Below are 24,993 nucleotides of genomic sequence, written 5' to 3' on the forward strand. Positions count from 1 at the left end.
AGCTATATAGGGGCAGAACCCATCTGTATTTGTGGAGTGACAGGGGGATCCCAACAACTGACTGTATTGGAGGCCGAAGTGAGCCTAACTGGGAATGAGTGGCAAAAGCACCCCATTGTGACTGGCCCAGAGGCTCCGTGCATCCTTGGCATAGACTACCTCAGGAGAGGGTATTTCAAGGACCCAAAAGGGTACTGGTGGGCTTTTGGCATAGCTGCCTTGGAGACGGAGGAAATTAAACAGCTGTCTGCCTTACCCGGTCTTTCAGAGGACCCTTCTGTTGTGGGGTTGCTGAGGGTCGAAGAACAACAGGTGCCAATCGCTACCACAATGGTGCACTGGAGGCAATATCGCACCAACCGAGACTCCCTGATTCCCATCCATGAGCTGATTCGTCGACTGGAGAGCCAAGGAGTGATCAGTAAGACTCGTTCACCTTTTAACAGTCCCATATGGCCAGTGCGAAAGTCTAATGGAGAGTGGAGACTAACAGTAGACTATCGTGGCCTGAATGACGTCACACCGCCGCTGAGTGCTGCCGTGCCGGACGTGCTGGAACTTCAATACAAACTAGAGTCAAAAGCAGCCGAATGGTATGCTACAACTGATATTGCTAATGCGTTCTTCTCAATGCCTTTGGCAGCAGAGTGCAGGCCACAGTTTGCTTTCACTTGGAGGGGCGTTCAGTACACTTGGAATCGACTGCCCCAGGGGTGGAAACACAGCCCTACCATTTGCCATGGACTGATTCAGACTGCATTGGAACAGGACGAAGCTCCAGAACATCTGCAATACATTGATGACATCATCGTATGGGGCAATACAGCAGATGAAGTTTTTGAGAAAGGGAAGAAAATAGTCCAGATCCTCCTAAAAGCTGGCTTGCCATAAAACAAAGTAAGGTCAAGGGACCTGCACAGGAGATCCGGTTTTTAGGAATAAGATGGCAAGATGGACGTCGCCAGATCCCAATGGATGTGATTAACAAAATAACAGCCATGTCTCCACCAACTAGCAAAAAGGAAACACAAGCTTTCTTAGGCATTGTGGGTTTTTGGAGAATGCATATCCCAAATTACAGTTTGAGTGTAAGCCCTCTCTATCAAGTGACCCGGAAGAAGAACGATTTCAAATGGGGCCCTGAGCAACGACAAGCCTTTGAACAAATTAAACGGGAGATAGTTCATGCAGTAGCCCTTGGGCCAGTCTGGGCAGGGCAAGACGTAAAAAATGTGCTCTACACCACAGCCGGGTGTCTCGTCCCACTCGGTGGGTTGCGAGAGGGGTGAATCTTTTCGATTCCCCGACTGTTTGAGTACCGACAAAAGCCGATCTCTGCTCGGCAGAGCCGCGTGGTCGGTAGAGTCACGACAATGACCCAGAGGAACAGGCTGGCCAGCAACTTTATTAAGTGGCGAATTCCACAAACGGACAAACCTAACGACCTGACGAGTTTAACGAACGAACAAAGGCGATTTGGCAATGGAGCTATTTTCCGGGCAAGCTGTCACAATTTATCCCAAACTTGCATATCTATTGGAAGAGCAGAGGAAGAGAGAAGCAAGAAAAGAAAAGGAGAAGGGAGGAGGAAAGAGAAAGAAAACGTATCACCACCCTTGGATCCCGCGATGACGATGACAGACATGGCAATCCTCCAGTGGTGGGCGTGCGCGCTCTTCCCTGGGGGGGGCAAGCCTTATATAGGCTAATCCCCGCCTCCAGGTACACCCCTTCAGGATTTACATGGTTCTTGTTCTAGAAAGTTCTCAATCTTCTGCGCAGGCGCTGGGGGAGGGGGGTGGTTCTGAGTGGTGTCTCGGGCGGTTGCAAGCCCCTTCCTCAGATAAACTCTGTGTGACCTCTGGCCGTACATGGTCAGGTTTGGCAGAACCCGGAACTGCGCATCCTCCGACGCGCTCTCCACGTCCCGCTTTCACTCTCCTCCACCCCGTGCTCGCCGACCTGCCGTCGCCATGCAAATAGCGCCTCAAGTCGCCACAATGTTTGAGGCATTAACTCTTTCAGTCTCTCACACCACCCCGTGGCTCAAACATTGTCTATACGATCTTCGTCCAGGGTGACGATTTTCACATAGAGAAGACGAGAAGACACAGTTTGCGAAATTTTCAACAAGAGTTGGCGGAGGATCCTTGATTTTGTCTTCCAGGGTGGTGATATGAACATAGTGAACAGCAGGAGAAAAGAGAATGAAAGCAGAAGCAAGCAGATAAACCATAGCTATGCCAGTCATAAGGAACAGAAATGAGGGTTATTCCAATTTGAATTAACCATTTATCCCACCTCGTGAGTCCCCAGGATTGTAGGAGGGAAGTGAACCAAGATCTGGGTGCATGCCCGTCAAAATGGTCTTTCAGTTGGAGTGATCGAAATAGTTCGGCAGCTCGGTCGGCAATTTCTTTCATTTTGGTCCGTGCTGCCTCTATAGTAGTACTGACGTTGTGAGTGTAGTAGTAGCAGAGTGCAGTAGCAGAGTGCAGTAGTACTGGAGTTGTGAGATGGACAATGTTATACAACATTCTCCATCACTTAAATTCAACATCGAGGTTTTTTGGGCTTCTGCCACTTCCCAGCACACTCGCCAGGGAGGGGCGGTGAAACTGAAAACACGAGATGGGCATAAGGATGGAATGACTAATCCACATTTCAGACCAGCGTGATATTTCAATGCTAATCAGGAATAAAATTTCCTGTTAGAACATCCCCAAACTAGTCCCAAGGGGGCCGGGGATATGCTAATTTTACAGGTATGTCAGGTTTTGCAGTGAGCGGCAGGCTCTGCAAAGGGTAGTGTGTACAGGGTATGCCACAATACTTGACTCTACCATAAGTCTTGTTGCACAGAACATCCCGGTTTCTATATCTGCAGGAAGGATAACCCCAACAAATACATGTCCCTTATCAGAACCCCTACTGTCTCCAAGAGCCAGTTGTTTTGGGGGGGGCCCAGGACCAGTATTATAGTTAAGAACTTTTCCAAGTTATACGTAATATTGGGTAATGCAACAAAAAACACCACCACCACCACCACCACCACCAAATCTCAATCCTTGTTCGGTTGACTGGGGAAGGGCAACACATATCCCTTGGTTGGTTCTATTCCAGATTCTAGGAAACACACGAATTGGTTCCCACACAAGCTTCTAAGGAATATGGTTTCCACTTCCCCTGTGTCCTCCTTTCCCGGAGGAGAGGAGGACCACCATCCATGTGAGAAATCGTGGTTCCCACACAAGGTTCAAAGGAATATGGTTTCCACTTCCCCCGTGTCCTCCTTTCCCGGGGGAGAGGAGGACCACTGTCCACATGAAAAATCGTAAATACATATTAGAAACACGCCTGGACCCCAGTATCCCTGCACCTCCTCCTCAGAAAGTTTAATTCTGTCCCCCACCCATGAGGGAGACCCACCACACATATTCCGTCTCCGTTTCTCCAGGGAGCCTACTATATCGATCTTGTAATTTTGCCAATTCAGTTGCAGTATAGGGAATTTCTTTTGTTATGATTTCCGGCGCGGTATCGGCACCTCCTTCATATTGAAATTGCTTTTCAGTAAGTGGGAGGAGTTGGGGAGCAGTTCTCTCGTCATGTTGGCACTTTGCCCGTTCCATTGGTTCTTTCTACTATCCCGTTTGCTTGGGGGTAATAGGGAGTGTGGAATATCCACTGTATCCCCTCGGCCATTGCCCATTCCTGAACCACCCCTGCGGTGAAGTGACTGCCATTATCTGATTGTATTGACTGAGGCTTAGGTAGGACGCTAAACCAGAACTTTAACCCTTCACCGTACTTTCTCCTGTCGCTCGTGCCACAGCTTCGGCCTGAACAAGTCCGGACGCAGCTTCTACCCCTACTAACACATATCGCTTCCCCTCCGATTTCCTGAAAGGCCCTATGAAGTCGACCTGCCAGGTCTCCCATAAGCCCTTCCCATCCCGGAGGTGGAGTGGAGGATCTTGTAGGGGTGTTTTTCCAGACGAGTACGACATAGACCACACGTAGAAATCACAGTGCCACACATTTCCCTATTGACAGGCCATCCTCTGCTCCCAGCTTCCTTGAGGAGGTCTTTAATTCCTGAGTGGCTGCGTTTTACATGCAGCCACTCTAATAGATGCTCCCATTTTTCCTCTTCTGCTTCTATTGTCATCACAGCCACGCGGGTAAGGAAGTCTACTTGGTTATTTAAAATGTGTGCGGAGTGGTTCCCTCCCTGGTGGGCAGCCACCCAGCCTATTAATATAGGGGTTCTCTTAGCTACTTGCAGAATGTCTTCCCATTTTTCTTTTTGCCATACCGGCACCCGGTTTACCTCCCATTGATTCTGCTCCCAAAAAGGGAGCCACTCGCTGCATCCTTTAAATACAGCATATGAGTCCGTATAGATGTACACAGGGTTGGTATTGTCTTTTTCTCTGGTAACTACACTCCAGACTGCCACCAGTTCCCCTACTTGTACGCTGCCTTCACCCTCGGTTATGATCTGCCCTCCGGAGTCGACACACAAAGCTGCTGCCCGATACTTCCAAACCCTACCTTCCCTTTTTGAAGAGGCATCTGTAAACCATACATTTTTCAGCTGGGGCTCATAGGGAGGAGCCTCCCTTATGTAGGTAGGGGGAACCTCCTTTTCCAGGGGAACAGATGATCTGTCTTGTATTTGAAGTATTCTGGGTGTTCCTTCCTCCACCTGATATGCGTGGCTGTAATGCTCTAATTGAGCATACCATTTTCTGACTGTTTCCCTTTGCGCAACTCCCATGGGAGGTGGGGTGCCCGCCAGGACAGGCCTCAGAACCTTAAAGGGCCCTCGCAAAATTATAGATTGTTTCCGTATAATCTTTCCCACTTCCTGCAGGGCCAAGGTTACTACAAATAGCCCCTTCTCCCAGGTTGCATACCGCTTCTCTGCATCTTTGAAACTGCGCGAGAAGAATTCAAGGGGGCGAGTGGGGCCCTCTGGTCCTTTTTGCCATATATGTATTGATGCCCCGTGGATTGCAAAACCCCATTCAATCTGGAACGTGTCCATCGGGTGTATCGGACCCAGGGCCTGATAGACTCCCGCCTCAAAAACTAACAGCTTTAGAGCCTCCTCGTGAACAGGAGTCCAATCCCAGGCAGCTCTTTTGTGCGTTAGGTCGTACAGAGGGCGAGCTATAATAGAGAAATCTGGAATGTGTTTTCGCCAGAAGACCAGTAAGCCCAAAGCATGTTGCAGTTCCTTTTTGTTCTCGGGGACTCTTACCTGCTCTAAGGTAGTCAGGGTTTCAGGAGGTATGCAAACTGTACCACCTTTCCACCATATGCCCAAAAATTTCACCTCAGGGGCAGGTAATTGTACCTTCTCCACAGGGATTTGAAGGCCCAGTCCTTCCAAGTGGGTAATTATATTTTTCTGGGTTTTCTCCACGGTGGTGGTATCAGCCCCCCCTATCAGTACATCGTCGATGTACTGGTAGGTTCTTACTCCCTCCTCAGGAGGAGGGGCTTCTGCTAGTGCCTGGGCTAGAGCATGGTGTGCTAGGGTAGGTGAATGTTTGTAGCCTTGTGGGAGGCAGGTAAAGGTGTACTGAATACCATCCCAGGTGAATGCAAATCTGCCCCTATCGTTTTCCTGCAGAGGTACCATGAAAAACATGTCTTTAACGTCAATAGTGGCTAGAATATTATGTGACTGTTCTTGGATAGTGGAGACTAGTTCAGTTCAGCTATATTGGGAACAGCTGCTGTTAGTGGGCCAGTGCCCGCATTAAGGCACCGATAGTCAATCGTCAATTGCCATTTCCCATTTGGCTTGCGCACGGGCCATACTGGGGAATTGTAAGGGGAGTGGGTTTGGATAATCACCCCGTGCTCTTGTAGCTCTTTTATCACCGGGCTAATTCCTTCTCTGGCTCCCAACGGTAGGGGGTAAGGTTTTACGTTTACTATTTTAGATGGGGGAAGTGTTGGGGCCATCTGTAACAGTCGCACTGAGGTGGTGGTGGGGGAGCCAAATTTCCATTCCTTCCCGCTGGAGTCCTCCCACCCTCTCCCTTTTAATACGTCAAGTCCCAGAATGTTTACTGGGTAAGGGCCAACAGCCATAACTACCCAAATGGGGCTGTCCTCCTCGAGCAACCAACACTTCACCGTGGCCGTGTTTTGGGGCAGGGAATTTCCAAACGCATCGGTAACCCATATTTTCCTTTTATCTCTTACGATGTCATTGCGGGCAGCCACGTCTGCACACAGAGCTGACATTTGTGCCCCGGTGTCCACTGAAAAGGTAAGTGGTGTTTTGTGGGGGTCTATAGGGAAGGTAATCATCAAGTCTCCCTGGTGATTCATTGTGAGCTGTCTTACATAAGTCCACAAGCCGTCCCCTGGCTCACTTAATAGGGACGGCGGAACAGGTTTCCTGACTTGGCTTCAGTACCCTGATGTTCTGCGGGGGGGGGCAGAGGGAGAGTTCGATTCAGCCGGGGTCTTCTCTTCTCTCCTGTAAGTCTTATCCGGGTCTTTCCACCCTTGTACTAATAACTGCAAGTTAGAAAGAGATAACCCATTCATAAGTTCTCTAGGTATTTCCTTATGTAAGCCCTCCCTCCAGAGTTGGCTCCTCATCATCCCTGACCCTAGGTTTCTTCCGGGGGGTAGGCCGTTTAAAGGCCGATTGTCTAATTCGGTTCTCCTAACCGTAGCTTTACCCCTTTGTTCCCCTCTGGAGATTCCCACGTTGCGGCTATAATTGATCAGCTCCGGCGCAACCCCTCCCCAGGTGAGGGGGAATTCCGCCGGAGTGGACTGCGTTTGGTTTCTCCCTGGCATTAGCATTTCTGTTAAACGCTCCTGAATTGGGAGCGCTGCCCTTAGGTGGTCCTGGATTTGTATGGCATATAGCTTTAGGGGGTCAGGGAGGCCCTTTATCAGGGGTTTCATTCGATTGGGGTTGGCTTTTAGCAACATCGGGGAGGGCTGATGGGGTATTAAGTGCTGGTCATGCATGAGATGGAGGCAGGCAGCTTTCTGCACGCTCTTGGTAATTTGATCCAGTCCCGGAGTCCCTGGGATGCTCACCAGATCTCCCCGTTCCATGGGGTCTAGCCCCCCAGCCCAGTATGCCGCCCTTTGAGTGAGGGACCAGGGGGCTTGAGTGTCGGGGACGGTTAGAAACACGCCTGGACCCCAGTATCCCTGCGCCTCCTCCTCAGAAAGTTTAATTCTGTCCCCTCCCGTGAGGGAGACCCTCCACACATATTCTGTCTCCGTTTCTCTAGGGAGCCTATTATATCGATCTTGTAATTTTGCCAATTCAGTTGTAATATAGGGTATTTCTTTTGTTATGATTTCCGGCACAGTATCGGTACCCCCTTCATATTGAAATTCCGTTTTAATAAGTGGGCAGAGTTGGGGAGCAGTTCTCTCATCATGTTGGCACTTTGCCCGTTCCATTTCCTCCCAGGGGTAGTGGCCAGCTACCCCCCCGTCAGCCAGCTCGCGTTCCTTAGACAGACCGCAGTGCCCACACTCTCTCACCAGATCCTCCGTCCACGCCTCTGCTAGCTCCGACCACAACTTGCACACCCTGACAAAAGCGTCGCGCAACTGATTCTGCAACCTAGTCACTGCTATTTCCGATCGCACCCGTTTTTTCTGCTCGGCTTCCAGCTCCGCTTGCAAGCTTTTATCAAATCTTGTGACGATTCGCTCACCTCTCGCTCAGTCCATTTTACCGTGCACTTATATTTCTGGCTGCCGTCAGCGCAGCTACCAAAACACCCAAAACAACAGGTTTTAACAACTCTAACAACAAAGGGGAGCAGTCCAGATCAGGCTGAACCCAGGAAGCCATGATCATCTATCTGCCGGAGGACTCGGACTCAGCCGATTCACGTCCTCCCTTCTTGACTCAATCGATATCCCCTCCCTGTTCCTCTCACTGATCAAGTCAGGGAATCCCACTTCTGACACCAAATTAATGTCTTGTCCCACTCGGTGGGTTGCAAGAGGGGTGAATCTTTTCGATTCCCCGACTGTTTGAGTACCGACAAAAGCCGATCTCTGCTCGGCAGAGCCGTGTGGTCGGCAGAGTCACGACAATGACCCCGAGGAACAGGCTGGCCAGCAACTTTATTAACTGGCGAATTCCACAAACGGACAAACTTAACGACCTGACGAGTTTAACGAACGAACAAAGGCATTTGGCAATGGAGCTACTTTCTGGGCAACCCGATCCCAAACTTGCATATATATATTGGAAAAGCAGAGGAAGAGAGAAGCAAGAAAAGGAAAGGAGAAGAGAGGAGGAAAGAGAAAGAAAAAGTATCACCACCCTTGGATCCCGCGATGATGATGACAGACGTGGCAATCCTCCAGTGGTGGGCGTGCGCGCCCTTCCCTGGGGGGGGGCCAAGCCTTTTATAGGCTAATCCCCTCCTCCAGGTACGCCCCTTCAGGACTTACATGGTTCTTGTTCTAGAAAGTTCTGCGCAGGTGCTGGGGGAGGGGGGTGTTTGCGAGGGGTCTCTCGGGCGGTTGCAAGCCCCTTCCTCAGATAAACTCTGTGTGACCTCTGGCCATACATGGTCAGGTCTGGCAGAACCCGGAACTGCGCATCCTCTGATGCGCTCTCCACGTCCCGCTCTTGCTCTCCCCCACCCCGTGCTCGCCGACCTGCCGTCGCCATGTGAATAGCGCCTCAAGTTGCCACAATGTTTGAGACATTAACTCTTTCACTCTCTCACAACATCCCAGCAGCTTCTTCACTTTGAGAGAAACCCCACAGCTGAGCCTTCCACTCCACCTGTCCTGAAAAGCCTGTACCCATCCATGGCAGCACCCCAAGCTGTGTGACTTGTTCTACCACGCCTTGGCAGTTACTCCATCGACGCCAAGAAGCACAGGCTCCAGCTCGTCCTGGCTCTGCGCCTGGCTGAGGGCAAGGGTGCACATTTGGGCTGCAGCACCTCAGGGGAAACCTGGTAGCAAGCCTCCAAAACCCCGTGTGTGCAAAGGCTTTGCCTCAGAGCAGAGACATGCCAGGGTGGACAGCAGATGGAAGACTAAAGCTGAAATTGGATGCCAAGAGAGTGAGGCAACCCTGCTGTCCCCAGGGACAGAGAGAAACAGGGCTGGGAAATGCAGCCCTGGAAAGAAACGGGTTTACTTCAGTGGTGTCTCTGCTGCCCCTGAGGGTGGATGGGAAGGTGATCTCCATGAATGACAAGGTGCTGCTGACAGGCCCACTGTCAAAACTGTTGGTCCGTTCCTTGGCTGTATCCTCAAGGGGGTGACTAAAGGTTGGTGGAGGAAATAACCAGCAGTGTGAGAATGTAGTCACACCAGTGGAGACCCCAGTGTGATGTGCCTTGTGTTCTGGACTGCCCTACGTCTCCTGGGTAGAGAAGGGACAGACCTTGCCACCGTGCAGTGGTGGCAATCCGTGGCTTGCACAAAGGCACCGAACCTGTCTGCAGTGCTGTCCGGGCTGTCCATCACATTCTTGCTCTGAATGGGGATGGCTTTCCTGGGCTGTACCTGCCAGCCGCATGTCGTTCTGTGCCAGAGCCTTGGCATCTCATATAACACTACAGGCCTCTATTTGCACATTAAATAGAGTAACTGTCCAGAATATGATTAGGCAATGTGGGGATGAAAACCGTTGTTATAGTCAGTGGAGATCTAGGCAAGCCAGCTGATGGAAAAGACAGAGAAACGCAGCTCTCCCTATGACACAGGACACTATTTGGTCAGGAGGCAGTGTAGGCTGCCAGAAGATAGTAAATAGGGGCAGGTGCAGCTGTCTTGCACATGCCTTGGGCAACCTCTGGTACCTCAAACCTCACCAGATATTTCATCTAAACAGCCACCTCCTGCCCTACCTCTTCATCATTTACCACGGGAGCTGAGACAAGGACCTCACATGCAGGTGCCTCTTTAACGCAGGCCTCAACTGAGGCAAGAGGAATGCCGCCTTCTGTGGGTTTGTGACAGGCATGGGAGGGAGCTGGGTCCCCCTCCAGCGCTAACAATAGAAACGCAGGCTGAGATGCCTCGATTGACTCAGCTGAATCCCTTCCCTCAGCAGGAGTAAAGAAGATCCCTGCCTGTCATTGTCTGGCTGTCCTGCCGAATAAGAAGACAAAAAAGGTGATTTTTAGACCTAACTCTGTCTCCGAGAGGAGCAATGCCACTGCAGGAAAGAAGTGTCTCTCTGCAGCTGAGGGAGGGAACATGCAGCCTCTTTCACAGCAGGTTCCCCTGGAGCCCCAGGGACACCTGGAGGGAGCCCAGAGGGGCAGAGGAAGTGCTGCCTTGGGCTGCTCCTCTGCTGCTCAGCTGGGCCGGGCTCCTGGGATGCAGGGAGCTCATGGCAAGCGGGCAGCACTGCAGAGAGACAGCTCTGCCCAGGAGCGGCTCCTCCAGAAAGTGCAGCAGGGCTGAGGGCAGTGTCTGCAGGCACCGAGGGGAGACGAGTGCGCCAGAGAGATCTTAAAGGCAGTGTGGGGTGGGAGGACAGAGCTGAGCTTGTTCACAGAGAAATCTTCACAGCATGTGACACAGTAAGTCTCTGGCAGCAGGGCAATGCAGATGAGTCTTGCAGAGCTGGCACATCCCATGACTACTAGGACCTGTGAGGATGTCTGTCTTGGCTTCTCTGGGGTGAAGAAGGAGGACGTAGTCCAGAGCAGGGCTTCCCCGTTGCACTGTCAGAAGGTTCTCCCGGGGATGGCTGCAGGGGTGTGAAGCCGGGTGTGCAGGCAGGGCTGCCCAGGGCTGTCCTTCAGAGCAGGGTCCCTGTGCCCCAGGGGGCTGTGTGCCAGGGCAGGGACCCTGCTGCCTGCCCGGGTCCGCACTCAGCACGCCCGGGGAGCTCCCCATGGCGCTGCGGGGGGAAGCTCTGTGTGGAAGGAGCAACTCCTGGCAGGGCAGGCAGGGTCCTGCTGTTGAGAGGGTGCTGCATGGACCAGGGCTGCTCACAGCTCCAGGTTACCCCCAGGGCATTTCCAAGGGGACTTTTCCAGAGAAAGGTCAAAATGGGGATTACATTAAATGGAAGGAGTCAGTGCTTTGAGTTTTCTCTTCTTGGTTGGCTGGGTGGGCAGTGGTTGATGGAAATCTTTTCTGCACTCTGGAGAAGACCCCTGTTCTAACTAGGACTTCTCTGAGTGTCTCCTGAGCTCCTGTATATACAGAGATGCCCCTGGTCAGTACTTTGCTGCCAGGAGGTGTCTGCAGGGCAGAGCAGAGAACACAGCCGGTGAGATGGGGTCTGTGAGCACAGACAGGGAGGACACATGGGGACAGAGAAGCAGCTCCCAGCAGAGCCAGCTCCAGGCAGCAGAGTCATGGGCAGGCAGGGAGAGGGAGCTGCTGCCAGCAATGCCATGGGAGGGGCTTTTGGGCACCTCCCTGACATCCCCTGCAGCACAAACACTTTCCTGGAGCATCCCCCTGATCTCCTCTCCCATCCAGCACAGCTTCTGCACCCAGGGTCTTGGGGTTTCAGGCTGAGTCTTCTTCTTGGCAGTCTGACACCCGATAAGGAGAAACACCTGAGGGCCTGTTTGTCTGTCCCTGTCCTTCCTCTCTTGGCAGGAGCATTGGGGCATTTCTCTGTGTTTCCCCTCCTGTCCTTGCTGCTTTTGTCCCCACCTTACCTGGGGGCTCTGGGCACTGCAGTGTGTGGGGCTGGCAATGAGCTGACCCTCACTTCAGGGCACCCCATCCTCAGGATTTTTGACTATTTTGCTGGGGGTCCTGCTGAGCTTCAGGCTGCCTCCCCACAAGGGCACAGCTCTCCCATGGCATCTCTGTGCCCCAGAGAGGAGGGAGCCCCATGGAGAAGAAAATTTGGTGCTAAGGCCATGGCAATGCTGCTCATCATCTCTATGTGGGCAGCTGCAATGAGCCCTGTGTGTCCCTGGCTGGGAGGGGGGAGCTGAGATCCTCCTCAGGTGGCAGGGAGGGCTTTGGAGATCTGCACTCGGAAACTGGATTCCTCTGCTCTCAGCAGTGTCCCGTTTCTTCTCAGGGGATCATCAGGGTGTGATCATCCTCCTGCGCAAAGAGCTGCAAGGAAAGGGCAGCTGAGACCAGGGCTGATGGAGAGAGCAGCTCTCCATAGCCTGCACTAAGGGACAGTCCCTTTGCCTGTCAGCACCCACACGGTTTCACTTGGAGTGCAAGAGGAATGCCAAGGCTTTCTGCCTTAAAAACACTCCTCAGTTGTGGTGAGGCAACTAGAACAAAATACACAAACCAAAATCCCCACAGCTCTGCTCTGCTCTCAGGTGAAATGGGAGCAACAATGCTGCAAAGCTCATTGGTATCAAAGGCGGATTTAGTCCGAGATGGCCCTGTGTTCCTGTTTACCTTTTGCTGTAGGGCAGGACCGACACTTCAAGAGTCCACAGCAGAGCTCCCTGCTCCCAATGGCACCCTCTGCCAACACCACGCAGAGCTCATAAAAGGGACGTGACAAAGGTCTACCTGAAAGGGGCAAGGAAGTCTGGGGGGTTTCCATGAGAACTGGAATAGGTTTTGCTCAGAGAACTCTGCCTTAACTTCTCACCGCCTTTTCCTCCTTGGACAGGTGCCCATGCCCAGAAGTAGCAAATGTCCAATGCCAGCTCCATCACTGAATTCCTCCTCCTGGCATTTGCAGACACACGGGAGCTGCAGCTCTTGCACTTCTGGCTCTTCCTGGGCATCTACCTGGCTGTCCTCCTGGGCAACGGCCTCATCATCACCACGGTAGCCTGTGACCACCACCTCCACACCCCCATGTACTTCTTCCTTCTCAACCTCTCCCTCCTTGACCTGGGCTCCATCTCCATCATTCTCCCCAAATCCATGGCCAATTCCCTGTGGGACACCAGGGCTATCTCCTACAGGGGATGTGCTGCCCAGGTCTTTCTGTTTGTCTTTTTCATTTCAGCAGAGTATTTTCTTCTCACTGTCATGGCCTACGACCGCTATGTTGCCATCTGCAAGCCACTGCACTACGGGACCCTCATGGGCAGCAGAGCTTGTGTCCACATGGCAGCAGCTGCCTGGGCCGGTGGTTTTCTCTATACTGTGCTGCACACTGCCAATACCTTTTCAATACCTTTCTGCCAAGGCAATTCCCTGGACCAGTTCTTCTGTGAACTTCCCCAGATCGTCATGCTCTCCTGCTCAGATGTCTACCTCAGGGAATTTCGACTTCTTGTGTTCAGTGGTTTTGTCTTTTTGGGGTGTTTTGTTTTCATTGTGCTGTCCTATGTGCAGATCTTCAGGGCTGTGCTGAGGATCCCCTCTGAGTAGGGACGGCACAAAGCCTTTTCCATGTGCCTCCCGCACCTGGCTGTGGTCTCTCTGTTTTTGATCACTGCCTTGTTTGCCTGCCTGAAGCCTCCCTCCATGTCCTCCCCATCCCTGAATCTAGTGGTTGCTGGTCTGTACTCGATGGTGCCTCCAGCAGTCAACCCCCTCATCTACAGCATGAGGAACCAGGAGCTCAAGGTAGCAGTCTGGAAACTGATGACTGAATGTTTTCCAAAAACTATAGTGTGTCCATCTTCTTCAATGCATGACTCATAATGTCACTCAGTACAGGCCCAGCTTTTCTTTATTAGTTTCTGTGGTTGTCCTTCTTGCTGGGTGGGCTTTTTTATTTTCTTGCTTTTTTCACTTGTGATAATGTTGTCCACAAAGAGATATGGACACTCCACTTCTGCTTCATTATCTACCTCACTAGTGTGACCCAGCAACTGTGTAAATAAGGAGCTATACTCCTTCTCTAATTGAACAAAATAAATGTACTTGCATTGTCTGGTCTGTCTGAGACCCAAGCAAGTAAAACAGAACCAAATGTTTTTCCTCATTGGTTCCCTCCCAAGTTAGAGGGGAAAAGAAGGACCTAAAAGCTTCCTTGGAGACAGGGCAATGGGGCAATCATGGAGTCCCCCCTACCTGGAAGGGAGAATGTTCCCAGCCCTTAGACAAATCTCTTCCTCCTCTCTCTCATGACCTGCATGGTGTTTGTGCTTGGGAAAACTCTCATCATCATGCTGGTGGTGGCAACCCAGCACCTGTACACTCCCATGAGCTGCTTCTTGGGGCATTTGTCTTCCCTGGAGACCTTCTACAGATCCAGCACCCTGCCCCAGGTGATGGCCCACTTCATGACTGGGGACAGCACCATCTCTGCTCATCACGTTGTTAGTACTGTTTCCTGCACATTTGGCATGTACAGAGGGTTTACTACTGGTGACCACATCCTATGATGAGTAGCGGGCTGTGTGCCACCCCCTGCTCTCCAGAAGACTCATGAACGGGGACATCTGTCTCCAGAGGACAGCTGCACCTTGGCTAGGGGGATTTCTGGCAACTACAGTAATCATTTCAGTCATGTCCCAGAGAGAGTTCTGTGGCCCCACTGGAGTGGACCACTTCTTCTGTGAATTCACCCCATTGCTGGAGCTCTCACACAGTGATACCATGACACTCATGCTCTTGCCTTTTAGAACATGCTTTTTAGATCCCGTCCTCCCCTTCCTGTTCACATGGGCATCCTGTGCATGCATCACAGCTGCAGTGCTGGGGCAGATCTCCCATCCAGTATGCGCAGGCAGAAGGCCTTCTCCACCTGCTCCTCTCAGCTCACTAGTGCCACTGTTTTCTATGACACCCTCATCCTTGGGTGTGTGTTGCCCAGAACAGCCGTCCTGAAAGAGTTTGGCAAAGCCCTTTTTCTACACCATCCTCAGGCCCCTGCTCAATCCCCTCATCTACAGCCCGTGGATTAGAAAGGTTGGGGGAGTGGACACTGAGAAAAACACTCAGGAAAGCTGTGAGCTGCACCGAGAGCCCATGGCAGCTGTGGGCCTGCAGGAAGAAATCACTTCTGGTTCTCTTTTGAACCAGCCCAGAGGACCTGGACTGGCATATGCTGTGTCCTGGGCACTCCCCTGGAAGCATGGGACATGGAGAGGCTTTTGGTGTGGGCAGAGGCAGAGAGGTAGGTGCTGGTGGAGCTGGCTGGTGTCATCGTGAGACCTCTTTCCAACAAACGCGTTGGAATAGCCAGAGAGATCAGAGAGGTTCCAAGGTCCTCAGAAAAGGCAAATATCAAACCTGTCTTCAAGAAGGGCAAGAAGGAGGACTTCGAGAATGACAGGCTGGTCAGCTTCCCCTCAGTCCCTGGGAAGGTGGTGGGGCAAGTCCTCCTGCAGCCATCTCCAGGCACTTGAAGGACAAGAAAGAGGTTGCTGAACCCATGTGGGAGGTGAAAGACGGATATGTTGTGTGCCTGGACTTTTGCAAGTCCTTGGATGTGATCTCCCGTAGACTCCTTAGAGCAGTCTGTTGGCATCTGGACTGAAGAAGTGGATGATGTCATGGGTGGGAAGTTGGCTGGACTATCAGGAACAACTGCCATTAGTGGTACAAAGTCCTCCGAGGAGCCAGATACTAGCAGCATCCCTCAGGGATCCACAAAATCTCATAAAAAATCATCCAAAGCCTAGCAACCCTGGAAATTAAGACTTTTTCAGCTGTTACATAGCGTTCTTTTTCTGCACAGGTTTCAACTTTTTTTCTAAAATTGACATTCTGGGCTTGAGTCAGTTGTTCGCACAGAGGTGGCCATTGCATCCAAGATACCCTGGGGTAACTGAAGCACCTGTGTGGGAAAGGTAACCCAGGAACCCTTCTGGTGATGAGCTGGTTTGCAGGCAGGGTACCTCTGGCAGGGTGCAGGGCATCGCCTTCCTCCAGCGCTGCTGGGTGGGCTGTGAAGAGGCTGTGAAGAGGACTTTCAAGCACAGCAGCACAATGTGTCCCCTTGGATGCTGGCTGTGAGGTCACTTCTGAGTGGTCAGCAGTGGGGAGAGAGATATTCTCAGGTCAGGAAGGTCATGCGAAAGCTGCCCCCAACAAGATGACACATTTGGGGAGGTGAGGAGGAGCCTGGGCAAGAGAAATGGGAGATTTGAGTGAGGGAAGAGAGGCTTGGCCAACAGACACAAAAGGTTTGTAGAGGTCAAATGGCTTATAGTGATGTTGCTGTGAAAACACAGACTGTGAAAACATTCATGTTAAGCCCTTACACTATCTCTAACCAGTAACCTTCAGCCCTAACATGATCCTTAAATGCTACTCCTGCCCCTGACAGTAATCCACTGTCACTAACCTACCTGAGGTTAGGCTATCCCTAACCTAAAACCTTACGACTAAGCGAAATCCCAAACCCATAGTCCCTTATCCTTACTCTTATCCTCTTACTCACCCTAGCCTTTATCCTTAGCATTAAGATCCTAGCCTTAATCTTAGCCCTGAGCCCAGCCCTAAACAAAACCCTAGCCCACAAAGCTCGCCCACACCTTAAACACTACCAGACACCCTCACCACACCACCAAACCTTCCCCCTAGGCCTTTGCCTAACCCTTAAGCCTGAAAGGTGAGCTCTAAACCCAAAGCCCTAACCTGAACACCTAACCCCTGAAGCCCTCTTTCCCACGCTCTGACCCACTCATCACCATCCCCTCTCCTCACCCTTACTTAAGCTGTTTGGCCCCTTGGGGCAGGGCAGGGATCGTGAGGTCTCGGAGCAGTCGCATGGTTCTGGAAGAGGAATGTGAGGTGACCTGTATCTGACCAGCTCATAGGCCACAAGGAGGAGATGGGTGGGAATGCTACGGTGTGGTCAGCTGTGCTTCAGGGTCTCATGGCACAGCAGGAGGCACGTGGCTGTGAAGGTGGCTGTGAGGTCACTTCTGTCTTTGGAGTTGATAGGCCAGCAGCAGGAACATGGCTGGGAAAGGCACTGTGAGGTCACTTCTTTCGGAAGTAGCTGGTAGCTCAGGCCTCGACTCATGGCTGGAATATGTGCTTTTAGGCTCACATTTGCCAGCAGCCCTGATAAGGCAGCAGAAGGCACCTGGTTGGCACACTGATTATGAGATCCCCTCTGCTGAAGTTCCTGGGCGCTGTGCAGTTGAACATGTGTATCCATGACCCAGAGGAGGCAACTCTCACCATGTTTAACGTGAACAAATGCCGGACTCTGCCCCTAGGACAAAATAATGCTGGGCACAAGTATAGACTGGGAGAGGAGTGGCTGGAGAGCAGCCCTGCAGCAAGGGCTCTGGGGGTGCTGGTTGACAGCAGGCTCAGTAGCAGTCAGCAGTGTGCCCTGGCAGCCAAGAGGGCAAACCGCATCCTGGGGTGCATCAGACACAGCATGGCCAGCCGGCCAAAAGAGGGGATTATCCCGCTGCATTTAGCAATGGTGCAGACTCACTGTGAGTACTGTGTGCAGTTCTGGGCCCCACAATTTAAGCAGGATGCAAGGTACTCAAATGAGTCCAGAGGAGGGCAACAAAGCTGGTGAAAGGGTGGAAGGAATGTCCTGTGAGGAGCGGCTGAGGATGCTGGGCTTGTCTAGTTTGGAGAACAGGAGGCTGAGGGGCAACCTCCTTGCTCTCTACAGCTTCCTGAGGAGGGGAAGTGGAGAGGGAGGTGCTGATCTCTGATCCCTGGTATCCAGTGACAGGCCACGGGGGAATGGTTCAAAGCTGCGCCAGGGGAGGTTTAGACTGGAGATTAGGAAGCATTGCTTTACCAAGAGGGTGGTCAAACATTGGAACAGGCTTCCTAGAGAGGTGGTTGATGCCCCATGCATGTCACTGTTTAAAGAGGCATTTGGACAATGCCCTTAATAACATGATTTATCTTTTGCTCAGACCTGAAGCGGTCAGGTATTTGGACTAGAAGATCATTGTAGGTCCCTTCCAACTGAACCATTCTATTCTATTCTATTCTATTCTATTCTATTCTATTCTATTCTATTCTATTCTATTCTCTGTAGCTGTACAAGGTGGATCCCTCCAGCAGCTGGGCTCAGACACTCAGTCTCCTCAGTTGCTGCCCCTGGATACCAGCCTCCCCAGTTGCAGGCACCTGGACATACGAGCCCCTGAGGCCACAGCCCCTTTCCAGATGCTAGTACAGAACACCCCAGTCACACACACACCCCCTTCCACACACACTCCAGTCTCTCAGGTGCTGGCACTATTGACATAGGGGCTGTCTGACCCCCTGCTCCAATTGCTGCACTCACACCCCTGTGCTCACATGTTCATGCAGAAAAGGGATTGCCTCACACAGGAAAGAGTTAGAAATTAAGTTTAATGAGAAGACAGGACAGACGGCACTGGTCGGGGTCCTCCCCTAAACTTCCATAATAAGTCTCATGCAATCCAAAAATGCTCTTCCCTGCATCCCATAATGTGTCCTACACCCCTAGGCAACAATGCCCTTAGTGCAAATGCTGATCCCGAGAGCTGCTCTCAGGGACTCATCTTGATGGGTTTCACACCTGGACAACGGGGCTGATGGCTCTCCCAGGGCAGCCCTGGAAGGAGCTGGGACAAGGTCTTCATTCCTCAGGAGCCTGTAATTTGGGGTCCCACCTGCCACTGTGCCTCTGTGCTCTTCTGGGTTTGTGGGGATGGGCTCTTGATGAGCTGCTGGCTCTCCTGTGATGGGTCTGGGAGCAGCTGGGGCAGGGTATTAACTGACTTACTCCTCCTGCCATTGTTAGTGCCTTCTTGGTGTGTGCAGATGAGCTTCTTATCACTTAACCAAAAAACAATCCAACAAGAACATAAATCTCCTGAGGCTTCTGTATTTGCAGGTTACATACATATGCATTGGTGTTATTTAACATATGACAGCAGCTCATGGGAATTGCTGTCCAGAAATGCATCATGATTAGGGAAAAGCTGTGTTGTTGAACGGGCAACGGCTTCGTTCAGGGCCAGTGTCACAGTCTTGTTTCTAAGACTGTAGATGAACGGATTTAAGAATGGGTACAGGACAGTGTTCAGCAAAGCTACAATTCTGTTTGTCTGCAAGGAAACATCCTCGGAAGGACGCACATAGAGAGCAATGCAGCTCCCATATGCAATGGCCAAGGTGGTGAGATGGGAAGAACATGTAGTAAAAGCTTTTTTCCTCCCAGAGGCTGCTGGCAGGTGTAGAATACAGAAAAGGATGCCCATGTAAAATGCCAGAGTGAAACATAGGGAACCCAGTATGAGACATGATAATAAAACAGAGTCTATTTTCCACAGCAGGCTGGTGTCAGAGCAGGACAGTTTGAATAAGGGGGAGTTGTCACCAAAAAAATGGTGGATCTCGTTCGAGCCACAGAAAGTCAGCTTGTAGAGGAGGACCAGACGGTAACTCAAGACTGTGATGCCTATGACCCAAGCAGCAATGACCAGGTGGACGCAGAGGTGAAGCTTCATGATGGCAGCATAACGCAAAGGCTGGCAGATGGCAACATAACGGTCAAAGGACATGACAACAAGTAGAACCAACTCGGTACAGCCCAGGGCAAAATAGAAACAGGATTGGGCAAGCAGCTGCTTAGTGAGATGGTTCTCCTACCAGAACCCAGGATCACAAACAATTTGATGCTTGTGGAGGATGTAAACCAGATTTCCAGGAAGGCCAGATTGCTGATGAAAAGTACATGGGGGTCTGCAGGCGGTGATCCACACACACGAGGAAAATGATGGTTGCCTTCCCCATCACTGTTGTCAGGAATAGGAGCAGAAGGACCAGAGAGACAAATAGCTGTAGTCTTTGATCAAGCCCTGAGAAACCCGCTAGGATGAACTCAGTCACTGCAGTTTCATTTTCTGCTCCCATGCTGAATTTCAGTTCATCCTGCCGAGACAGGAGCATGGCAAAAAACAAGTGTGATGATTTTACGGTCTGCATGAAAAGTTCTTCCTTCTCTGCTTCTTCCCTTTCTTGCAGTCTTCCTATCTAACACAAACATAGTCCTTCAAGCAGTTCTCACACCCTGATTGTTCCGTTTGACATTTCAGTTAGAGTCCTCAGGGAATTTGTTGACTTCTTTCTACCTTTTTCAAACACTCACAGAGGATTCTTTCTCCAGAAGAGAAGATTGTAAAGAGGCTGTTAGCTATTTCACCCCATTCCTGGGAAATTCCAGATTCACTCAGACCTCTTGCAAACATCTGTCACACCTAAGTGCCAAACTCATCTCTTCTATTGCACAAATGCTAAACCATCAAATCAAATCAAATCAAATCAAATCAATCAGTATGTAGAAAGCTATTCTTTCTGCTTTTCAGTACTTGCCTTTTTGGACGAGGAATCCCTGAGAATCTGTTCATTTCAAAAGAATGAATATCAAGGATCTCTTTTGCAATGCCCTGCTTTCTTCCACAGCTTCTTGCTCTCTGCTTCTTCAGGAAAGGGGAGGGGGTGGAATAGGGACCAAGTATAACTCGTCTTCTTTAGTACTCTAAATAATGACCGAAATTCATTATGATCCCACACAATCTGGCACACAGACTCTCTCATCTGACATCCATCTGCACTGAAATGCACTTGTTTCCAAACAGTTGCTCATTGCTATTACTATCCAATGTCCTGACCTAAATGGAGAGCAAGAGAAGAGTGTCTGGAAGAGGTTTGCAACCTTTCTTTGGCATGCCAGACATAGGTTGGGAGGAACCAGCCTCTAGCGTTTTGTCTTGTCTCCCTTGACTACAGAGGGAGCCTCGGGAAAACCAGTTCTCACAGGCACCTGCAGTGAAGTAGATGACAGTCACTATTCAAGTCTCAAACCACTGATTTATTAAGCTATTATTTTTTAAATCAGAATCCACATCTAACAGAAGGCAGCACAAGAAAAAGATATGCAAGAAAGACTGGTGTGTTTCCCTTCATCTTTACATTTGTTTTCAGACATAGAAAGGAGCAGAGCAGATGACTCCCAGAGTAGGAGGATTCAAAATGCAAGGGGAGAAGAGGGAGGGGAGGAGATGGTGGGTTTGAAGCAGTGAAAGAAAGCTTCTCCACAGACTGTGTTGTCCCCTCAGGCTCTGTCCCAGGGCAGAATGGGTAGCACTTCCACAAGGAGTAAAATGGGAAGTTCAGTATAGGGCAGCGCTCCATGTTTGCCTTGACATTGTAGCTTGGGGCTCAGGCTAGTCTTAGATCCCAAGTGCCTGGCTTGTTCTTTGCCTCTAGTCTGGTGTAGGGGAATCTCTGCACTGGGTTCATGTGGAAAACTTGCTGAGATTAAACCACTGGCTGTATTTGAGCAAAAGCTCAAGCTCAGTCACCTACAGCGGTAGGACTGTAGTAGATCAGTACCTGAGCTCCCTTTAGCCACCAGCAAGTTAGGCACCTTTGCCCCTGGGAGAGGTTTGGGTTTCCTCTCTCCTCAAGGGGCAGAGCCTGGCACCCCTGAGGGTGATTCATCCTGTCCCACATTGCCAGTCTCCTCAGCTTGGAGGAAATGCCTCCTTTCTCCCCACTGGCCATTCCTGGAGTCTGGAAGGAGCAGCTGTGGCACATATCTCATTGGAGTTCTGCTCCAGGAGTGTGAAGAGCTCATGGCTCATTCCCCTGCCTCCTTTCCCCTCTTCCTAAGAGCACAGAGGTCCAGGGGAGGGCAGCTCAGGGCTTCCATCCCCACAGGGTTTCAGTTGCGCAGTGCTCACTTTCTGCGACACAAAGAGAACTCTGAGCTGCAGCAGGAACCTTCAGGAGACTCTTCTATAAACCCAGCAGGCACTGCAGAGCTGGTGACATTCAGGTGCTGCTGAAGACTCAAAGGAAAGGTTATCACATCATGCTGGGGATTACAGGTAGGTGCTGGATTTGCTGAGGCGGGTGGGCTTAACGTGCCAATGGCTCTTTGCACAGTGGCAACTATGAAGTGAGACCATGTGGCCTGGTACAGTCCTGTCCTGCATGTCTTCTCATTCCAGCTCACTCTTTCCTCTAGAGACCCTCCCTGTGTCCTTGACACTGCTGAACAGAGATACCGGCAGCGTGGTTGTCACTACAGTCAGAGCTGTGGGGCATAAGCTGGTGGGCACTCACACACCTCAGTGGATGTGAATAGGTTGGGGCAGAGTGTATGGGGCCAGTGTGCCAATACGTGTCCCTTATTTTCTCAGCTCTCTGAATCTTTCTCTGTCTCTGTCTCCATCTTGCTTGTGTCGTAGGGATCAATCTCAATCCCTCAGCTATCTCACAGATGTCTCTCAGCCATCAACGTGGCATGTGATTTGCAGAGGGCAGTGAATCTGAGGCACCCTGCCCATGGAAGAAACTTCAGGAACAAGGCATCCCAGTGTAGGTTGGGTGGATCACTCAGTAAAAGGGCTCCTCCATCCCAGGAACTCTCTGGGCTGCCTAGGTGCCTGCCTTGGCCATCTCCATGTCTCTGTAAAAGGTATCAAGTTTGAGAGAGGGAATCGTCGGGACAGTGTTTTGTCTGAGCCGAGTGTTATGAAAACCCAAAGAGGAGGCGTGGGCAAAGTGCTCTCTCTTTCAGCCACGGATGTTCCCTGGGCAGGCAAGCAGGCATGTATCAGGCATTTAGTGGAACCCTGTGCTTGATCATGATCCTGCCCTGCCTCAGCCCCCACTCCCCCTTGGGATACAACTCTGTCTTCATTGCAATGCTTTATAAGGAGCCCTGAGAAATGAGATGGGAATACTGAGGTCCAGGTGCTGTGCTGCTGCAGGGAAGCAGCCCAAATGCATTCAGAAATTGAAGGAGAGCAGGAAAAGATGTTCAGCCAGTGGTCATCACCCCTGTCCTTTTCGCCTCCTCCTCATGCAACATCGCCTTTCCTCATTTGGCTTAAACAACTCAGTTACCTCTTCTCTGGAATTCACTTTTCCCTGCCCTTCCCTCCCAAGTTCACATCTGCTTGTAAGGCTCCTGTCTAACAGACCCTTTGCAGTGCCTTCAACTACCAAGCTAGTAACTGCTGGCCACTCTTGCTCTGTGGAAAGAGATGCACTGCCAGGGACAGAATGGGCTCATCAGAAAGCAAATGCTTCAGGGAGTTGAGACCGCTAATCCTGTTTCGTGTCCATTCTTCCTCAGTGTGAAGAAAGAGTCTATGGCACGATGCGTTCCCCTAAAGGCTTTTTTGCATGATGGGGCTTTCCTGTCTGGCCCATCTTTCTGCTGCTGGAAAGCAGGACTTGGCTAACGCCTGTGCTGGGTACTACTGGGAAGAACTTCAAGCGTCATCACCTAATGTGAGCAAATGAACCTTCTCTTTCATTCCACAGAAATAGGCACCTCATTGCGGCAAATCATCGCTCTAATCAGAGGAGGTTCTCCTAAGAAGAGTAGTTTGGCCCTCTCAAAGAACCTCTTCCTGCCCTTTCACGAGGAACGGAGCCCCTAAACCAAGTGTGAATTCAGGCAGATGAGGGAAAACCTCCATGTTGTCTCTGGCAGTCGCTGCTTCCCAGTTCCTTTTTGCAACAAACACAGAAGCGCATGCCCTTCCTCAGGTTCCCTTCCTGCCAAGAGGGGAAAAGAAAGTCCTACAGTGCTTCATGGAGAAAGAGGAATGGGACAACCGGACATCACCAGTGGAGTTCCTCCTGCTGGCACTGCGTAATGTCCCCAAGCTTCAGATGCCTCTCTTTCTCCTCTCTCTCATCATCTACATGGGGACCATGTTTGTTAACATCCTCATTGTTGTGCTGCTGGTGACAGATCAGCACCTTCACACTCCCATGTCAGTCTTCCTGGGGAATTTCTCCAGTGTGCAAATGTGCTGTACCTCCAGAATCCTGCCCAGGCTGCTGGCCAGCTTCCTAAGCAGGGACAGAGCCCTTTCTGCTCAAGGCTGCATGACACAACTCTTTTTCTTTGGTAGTTTTGCAGGTACCGAGTGTTATCTGCTGGCCACCACGTCCTCTGATCGGTACTTGGCCATATGTCAACCCCTGCTCTACGCAAGCCTCATGAACTGGAAGCTCTGTCTCCAGCTGGTGGCTGGCTCTTGGCTAGCAGGATTACTGATGTCTACCATAGTCACCAGGCTATTTTTCAAGTCACAGTGCTGTGGTCCCAATGCAAGTGATCATTTCTTCTGTGATTTTGCCCCATTGCTAGAGCTTGCCTGCAGTGACAGCACCGTGCTGAGACTGGTTACTTTCATCATCTGCTTTCTGGATGTAGTCTTCCCATTTGTATTCACATTGGCATCCTATATCTGCATCATAGCTGCGATCCTGAGGATCCCAGCCACCACGGGGAGGCAGAAGGCCTTCTCCACCTGCTCCTCTCACCTTATCGTGGTGACTCTTTTCTATGGTACCCTCATTGTTGTCTAGATGATTCCCAGAACAGCCTCATTGAGGCAGCTCAAGAAAGTGCTCTCCTTTTTCTACACCATCCTCATGCTCATGGTCAATCCACTCCTCTACAGCCTGCGGACCAGGGAAGTCAAGGGGGCTCTTGGAAATGCACTCAGAAAAACTGTGGCCTGCATCGAGAGCTCATACTAGTTGTGATCCACCAGGAATAATCAGGTTGTGGTTGTGTCAAGTGTGGACAACTCATAAGTGCATATTTTGTGTGCCAGGCATATCTTTACAAGTGCAGAATCTTGGGAGTGTTTGGGGAATGAGAAGTGGGAGAAGAGCATTTGTGTCTTAAAGAAGGATAGGTCCGGTGTTGAAGAGTGTAAAAACATTCCCTGCCTTTCTTCTTTCTTTCAAGTAGACACAATTGGGATGCTGCAAGCGGGAGCTGTTGAAATGCCACACCTGCCCAGGAGTGGGAGAAAACTTACTCTAGACATGCTGACTTCTCTTCCGTTACCCAGCCAAGCTGAGGGGTGGGATTGTTGCATGTCTGGGATTCCTTAGGGCATGTCCAGATTGGCAGTGAGAAGTGGGCAGCTGACTCAAGCCCTTCCACTGGGCATGTCTAAATGCAAGTAGAGAAATCCCATCCCTCGTGTTCTCTGGCCTTTCTAGCAGACGAGAACTGTGAAAGCTAGTCTGATAGGGTCAGCCCCTCGGAAAAAAAAAGTAGATCTTTCTGCAGAAGAAACATACACAAGCTGGGTCTCAGTTTCCCCATTTTTTAAACATAGAAATCAGTACTTCCCCGTTCTTTCCTTCTCA

General features: G+C 51.0%; 3 protein-coding genes and 1 pseudogene across 3 annotated transcripts in view; 2 read left to right on the forward strand and 2 right to left on the reverse strand.

Annotated features, from left to right (window-relative positions):
• The window catches only part of LOC142403568 (scavenger receptor cysteine-rich domain-containing group B protein-like), a 138,552-nt gene that overhangs the window by 64,322 nt on the left and 49,237 nt on the right, over positions 1 to 24,993 (reverse strand). The gene's annotated exons all lie outside the window — the stretch shown is intronic.
• Positions 12,625 to 13,590, forward strand: LOC142403551 (olfactory receptor 14C36-like; annotated as a pseudogene).
• Positions 17,893 to 22,678, reverse strand: LOC142403552 (olfactory receptor 6E1-like). Its single transcript, XM_075489802.1, is given in 9 exon segments — positions 17,893 to 17,994; positions 18,465 to 18,630; positions 18,727 to 19,414; positions 19,417 to 19,527; positions 19,530 to 19,728; positions 20,400 to 20,468; positions 21,357 to 21,467; positions 21,543 to 21,545; positions 22,646 to 22,678. Coding segments are annotated over 9 exon segments (1,482 nt in total).
• LOC142403553 (olfactory receptor 9G19-like) lies at positions 23,410 to 24,369 on the forward strand. Its single transcript, XM_075489803.1, is given in 1 exon segment — positions 23,410 to 24,369. A coding segment is annotated over 1 exon segment (960 nt).

Source organism: Mycteria americana, unplaced genomic scaffold (genome assembly GCF_035582795.1).
Source record: "Mycteria americana isolate JAX WOST 10 ecotype Jacksonville Zoo and Gardens unplaced genomic scaffold, USCA_MyAme_1.0 Scaffold_39, whole genome shotgun sequence".
Classification (NCBI taxonomy): Eukaryota; Metazoa; Chordata; class Aves; order Ciconiiformes; family Ciconiidae; genus Mycteria; species Mycteria americana.